A 6,000-nucleotide genomic window follows, 5' to 3' on the forward strand; every position below is an offset into this window, starting at 1 on the left:
AAAAATCAAATCAATTTAGAAATATATATTTTAAAATTAAAAATATGAAATATAGATTTTATTTTTTTAATAAATAATTTTAATTGTTTATCAAATAACCTTATTAAAAAATTATTTAATTATCAAAATCTTTCAAACATGTTTAAAAATTACAAATATTAAGTTTATTCAAATCTTTCAATAATCTTTTTTATCTTAATTTAAAAAATTATCTTTTAAAAAAATTTATGTAAGACATTAAAAATTCAAGCAATTTTATATAAGATTTTGAAATTTCAAAAAATTTTCATCTTAAATCTTTAAATAATAAAATTATCAAAATGATTATATCTATTTGAACTTTAATTATAAATTTATATTTCAAATAAATGCAAAAAAATTAATATTATCTTTATCACTTATTATATCCATTTTAAATTTTAAAAAATTAATTTAAAAATTATCTATTTAATCTTAATTGCCACTAAAAATTTTTTTTACAAATTTAATACTACAAATGTAATGTGTTATATATCAGTTTTTTTTTTCAATAATATTTTTCTAAAGTATGTTCTATTACTATTGCAATTTCTTTTGTAAATTTTTTCTAAAATACATTTTTTTATTATTACAATTTCATTTTTATGAAAAATAATAATTTTTTTAATTTATTTTTTCTTTTTTCACATATTTTCTAATATTTTTCATATTTTGTATTATAATTTAGTCAAAATTACTAAAATGAAAATATGTTAATACTTCTTTTATTATTTAATATATCATTCAATAATATATATTTTATTTTTTAAAAAAGACATATTTTATTTTTATTTTATATAATTTTACAGATGTATAAATATTATTATAAACAAAAATATATAAAGAAAAGACATAATTTTTTTATTGTTTTCAAAAAATTTATTTTTTAATGACAAATCATATATATTTTATATATGTTATAAATTTTAAATATTTAAATATAATTTTTAAAAAATTAATTTATATATATATTTATATTAAATAAATAAAATTATTTTGTACATTATACTAATTATATTTTAGAAAACTCTATTTTAGTAGGTGTTTGCGCACTGACCCTGATTATTTCACTGGTATTTGTGAAAGAGAACGGAAAAATTGAAATGTTACTGAGACGTACACATAATACATAGTGGCGCCCTTTAAGGACAAAAAAAAAAAAGAAATTCAACCCCATAGTACTCCACAAAATGAACTAAAGATTTGAATAGATTACTTGTTACTTGGACTCCAAGTCTTGGGCATTAAATATATAAGTGAAGGACATAACATGTGGCGATGGCCGAAGAGACAAACAAAAACGAAAAAGAAGTTTGAAACGGTACTCGATGAGAGGCATTTGTTTATGGAACTTGGATGGCTGGAAGCTTCTAACAACTTTAAAACAAGTTGCTATCTTGGAAATGATCTTTAGCTATTGGTACGTTATTAATAAGTTTCACCTACATGTGGGTAGGCTTTAATGGGTTTAGGCTCAAAATTAATTTTGGGTTTGTCCTAGCCACTTCTACGTGGGGTTAGCTAGTACTGGGTTTAGCTCCAAAAGAATAAAATCAGACGGCCAAAAGAAAGAAACCAAATCTTGAACAAACAGCAGCACACGAAAATTGTTTATGTTAACATATTGGAGACGAGTTTATTTCAAATTAACGTCTTTTTTTTTGTTGGGGGTTTCCTTTTCCTGGTTACGCCAAGCACCTGAGCTTCGAGGAGGAGAGCCAGTTTTTTTTCAAATTCATAACTAAATTAATGATTCTTGACTCCAAATTTATATACGTATCATCTTAATTTAAGACTGACAACATACTTCACCGAAGATAATATACTTTCACAGGAACTATTTTCTTTGTTCCGGCCTGCAGTTAATGAGATAAGATTGATGCATACTGTTCTGGTGGTGTAATCACCGTAGTTTCTTAATCTTAAAAACTGTCATAACGGCCAAATGCTTAAAACATGCATGTAAAAAGCTTAAGAAATCACGACGGAAAAAACACATAAAAAAACTCATATCCATGTCTGAAAAGACAATGTAATTGCAGTATATATGTTCACCAAAGTCGATGCTATCCTACTAACTGATACGGAGAAATTAAAACTAAGTCTGGGTTTTAGTCTTCAAATAAAGATCAATTCTAATTCCTCAATCAAACAGACTGAAGCACATGTCGTCATCTGATTCTTCGACGATTTTCTCCTCCTTCTTGGCCTCGGCAGCAGAAGCGACTGCTGGATCAGCAATAGCAGTACTCGCAGGACCTTCAGCTGCTGCAGCAGTAGTGGGGACAGCAGCACCACCAGAAGGCACAGCTGCCATCGCCAATCTCTCTTTTCCAGCCGCAATAAGCTCAGTCAAATCTTTTCTCTTGACTTGGGACAAAAGCAACTTAATCTTGTCATCATCAGCTTCAGCTGCAACTGTTAATCAAAGTAGCAAATAAATTCAACTTAGTATACGTTTGTTTGATTGTTTCTTATTCTGCTTACTTTATCGTTTTCATAATTCCTTCTTTCCAATAAATTTTATATCATAACCATCAACATAAATGCATGTATGCATAATTTCTTTAAAAATGCAGAACAATTGTCCTTCTTTAATTACGAGAATGTTATGTTATCTGTTTGATACAAATATTACTAAATCTAGTAGGCTAATAATCAAATCCAAGCTAAACATATATAAACTAAGGGTTTCAATATAATTTAAGGTTTAGGGTTTTAGGGTTAGAGTTTAGGTTCCGCTTTCTAAATATAAAGCCAGGAATCAAGAGAAACATACAATGCAATCAATAAACAAAGAGAAGAAGAAAGAATACCAGAACCAAGAATGTGCTTCAGATCATCAGCAGAAGGGTTGGCATTGCCTCCCAACACAGCCAACAAGTATGCTGCTATCACCTTCATCTTTTTTTTTTTTTTTCTTTCTTCTTTGCCTTACAAATTATAGTCTGACCAAAGATTACTCGAAAATATTTATCAGTAAGAAAAAAAGAAAGCAGAGAAGAGTATGTGCCAGATAGTAGAGTTACAGACGATAAACGGCTTTAGGACTTCGGAATTTGTACATGTTTTTAGTTAAAATTGGAAAAGGATTAGGACTTGGGGGTACCATTGGGTTCGGCAAACCCGCAACTCAATTGTCGAGACTTATATTTAAGAGTTATTATCCGGTTTGATTTGAAAGTCTTATAATTTTGTTTTATAAGATCTTACAAGTTTAAGTTTTAATCTCAAATTATATATAATAACTAATTCTCATAATATTTCAATGTAAAATTATATTATCACAAACTTTTCCTTTCAAATTTAACGGACTGATTAAGTAAAACATAAAACACACATAGATCTAAAGAATCAATTTCACACTAGGAGATTTTATGATTTTATCTTAGAAAATGGATCTCACAAGTTTAGATTTTAATTATATATAATAACATATTCTAAGAATATTTTGATATAAATTAAAATATCACAAACTTTCTCGTTAAAATTTAATATTTTTGTTAAGTAGAGCACAAAACACATACAGAACCAGAGAATCAAGATCACACTAGACGTTGAGATTCTATAAGTAATTTCCATTGTGTAGCATTTAGCTTCTATCTCATTATTGATCATTTTAATACTATTTATGAAGACCTACACACCAACCTGCAATATATTGTCCAATTTGATATGAAAGTCTTAGTTTTATATTAAAAAACACCTCATAAGTATGGATTCAAATTTTGATGTGACATTGGGGTATCACTTACAGTTTGTACAGACTCGCATCCAATCTACTACACTTTGTCTATTTTGATTCGAAGGTCTATGATTTTATCTCATAAAAAACTCCTTACAAGTTTAGGTTTAAATTTTTATGACTCTATTTATTTATCATAATAAATTCTCAAAATATTTCAATATAAGATTTAAATGTCACAAATTCTCTTGTTAAAAATTGACGTTGTAGTAAAGCTTACACAAAACACACACAGAATTATAATACTGCATATACAGAATTACAAAATCAATTATAGAACTAGGATCATACTAGACATTAAAATTTTAGAGGTTATTCCCACTATATAGCACTAAGCTCTCACAATATTCTAAACGTAGTTTTCATGGTATAACACTTAGTTGCTGTTCGATAAGTGATCGACCTGATTTATTTGTAGAGATTCGTTTTTAATTCACGAGATATTGTCTGTTTTGATTTAAAAATCTTATAATTTTATCCTATAAAAGACCTATCACAAATTTAAATTTAAATATCAAATTATATAGCATAACTAATCTTTAAAACCATCATAATATAAAATTGAGGTGTTACATCAATTAAATTGATTTTGATTAAACCTATATTTTGAGATTTCGATTCGGAACCAGATTTTATGATAATTTAGGATTTTAATTTTAGATAACTTGATAATCTGTCCTTAATCTAACAAGTCTGCTGCTAAAGATAAAGAGATTCAAAGAGAAGAAAAAATGAAAAAATGACAGAAATAGTTAGTTCTAAATTATATGGATCGCATAATCCAACCATGTTGACCCAAGAAATTTGGATCGGATCCAAATCCAACCCAAATCAAGCAATCCACCCTAAATTGCACACCTAACTAGGACTGTTGTAATGAAATGGCACTATGCTGGTTGTTTAGAGAGAATGGACAAGAAAATCAGACGTTTTTGACAGAAGGAAGTAGAATTTTTTTCCTCCTTTTTCTTTGGGCTAATATTGTTTATCCAATATAAATTCGATTTCATTTAAACGTAACGCCATTTATCTTTCTCGTAAAGCCGTGGAATACGATAAGTAATTGCAAAACAGAAGTCGACCATTGTGGAACTGCAAGAGGATGGACAGGCGGCTCAAAGATTTACTACAGTTTACATCCAAGTCTATCTCAAATAACTGTTACTTTTTATCAAAGAAACAATGAGGAAAGTGTCCTTTTTGCTTCTCTTTCCTCGCAATCATTGTTTAAAGGTTTCAGAAATAGAATTTTATGTAATTTTGAATATAATTTTTATATTTTTATATAATTTTTATTTTGATATAAAAAATTATATCAATTGTTATTAAAATTATATCATATACTATTAAAATAATATCAAATTTATTAAGATTACTAATATTTTTTAAAAATTATTAAATTACATCAATTATTATCAAAATTTTCTCATAAATTACAAAAACTTAATTATGGAATAATATAGCCTCAAAATAGGAAGACCAACAAAATATAATTCAAAATAATATCAAACGTTTATTAAAATTTTTATCAATATTATTAATATTTTTTTAAAAGTTACCAAAATTGTTTCAATTATTGTCAAAATCTTATCATAAATTACAAAAACTCAATGATTGAATAATATAACCTAAAAATAAAAGACCAACAAAGCATATTTATTAAAATAACATGTGACACGATTATGCTAAAATTTTAATCTTAATTTAAATATTTTAAAAAATGAGTAAAATCAAGTACAAAATATATAATTTAATTTATTTTTTTATTTGTTATAAGATTAAATTAAATAAAATTATTTTTTTCGGTCTACTTGTTAACTTATTATACTATTTTTTATCTTTTTAATTTGTCATGAAATATAATTATTATATCACAATGGTTGATAAATCGTGATCTTATCATTAACAAAATCGAAACGGAAGATGAGGTTACGTACCCGATACTTTTCTTTTCTTTGTTGCGCAAATTTTGAGTCTCTGAAATTATAAAAGTTTTCGAGCAAAACCCATTGGATTTTCTCTGACTCAAAAACACGACCATTTTCTCTGTTGAAATCTTGATAGTTTTTCAGTCTTTGACAAAAACCTGAGAAAGAGAAAAACTCGATAAAGCTAAATCAAGACAGAAACGGAACATGCCACGAAATCAACCCATTTTCTAATTTCCACTTGAATTTTATTTTTCCCTTTTATTATATATATATATATATATATATATATATATATATATATAAAAC

At 26.4% G+C, this 6,000-nt stretch overlaps 1 protein-coding gene across 1 annotated transcript; it reads right to left on the minus strand.

Moving 5' to 3' along the window:
• Positions 1–1,925: 1,925 nt before the first annotated feature.
• On the minus strand, positions 1,926–3,308 carry LOC111311797 (large ribosomal subunit protein P2B-like). Its single transcript, XM_022911518.2, has 2 exons — positions 2,835–3,308; positions 1,926–2,436 (listed from the first exon to the last, which is right to left on the minus strand). The coding sequence occupies exons 1-2, from the start codon at positions 2,920–2,922 to the stop codon at positions 2,162–2,164; spliced, it is 363 nt and encodes a 120-aa protein (XP_022767253.2). The 5' UTR covers positions 2,923–3,308; the 3' UTR covers positions 1,926–2,161.
• Positions 3,309–6,000: the final 2,692 nt, after the last annotated feature.

Source organism: Durio zibethinus, chromosome 1 (assembly GCF_047325235.1).
Source record: "Durio zibethinus cultivar Kanyao isolate XHJ-2024 chromosome 1, ASM4732523v1, whole genome shotgun sequence".
Classification (NCBI taxonomy): domain Eukaryota; kingdom Viridiplantae; phylum Streptophyta; class Magnoliopsida; order Malvales; family Malvaceae; genus Durio; species Durio zibethinus.

Excerpts from the sequence above, each read along its gene's own strand:
- LOC111311797 (XM_022911518.2), bottom strand. The coding sequence starts at position 2,922 with ATGAAGGTGATAGCAGCATACTTGTTGGCTGTGTTGGGAGGCAATGCC. Across the intron at positions 2,437-2,834 it reads GAAGCACATTCTTGGTTCTG|TTGCAGCTGAAGCTGATGAT; the intron begins GTATTCTTTCTT and ends TTTGATTAACAG.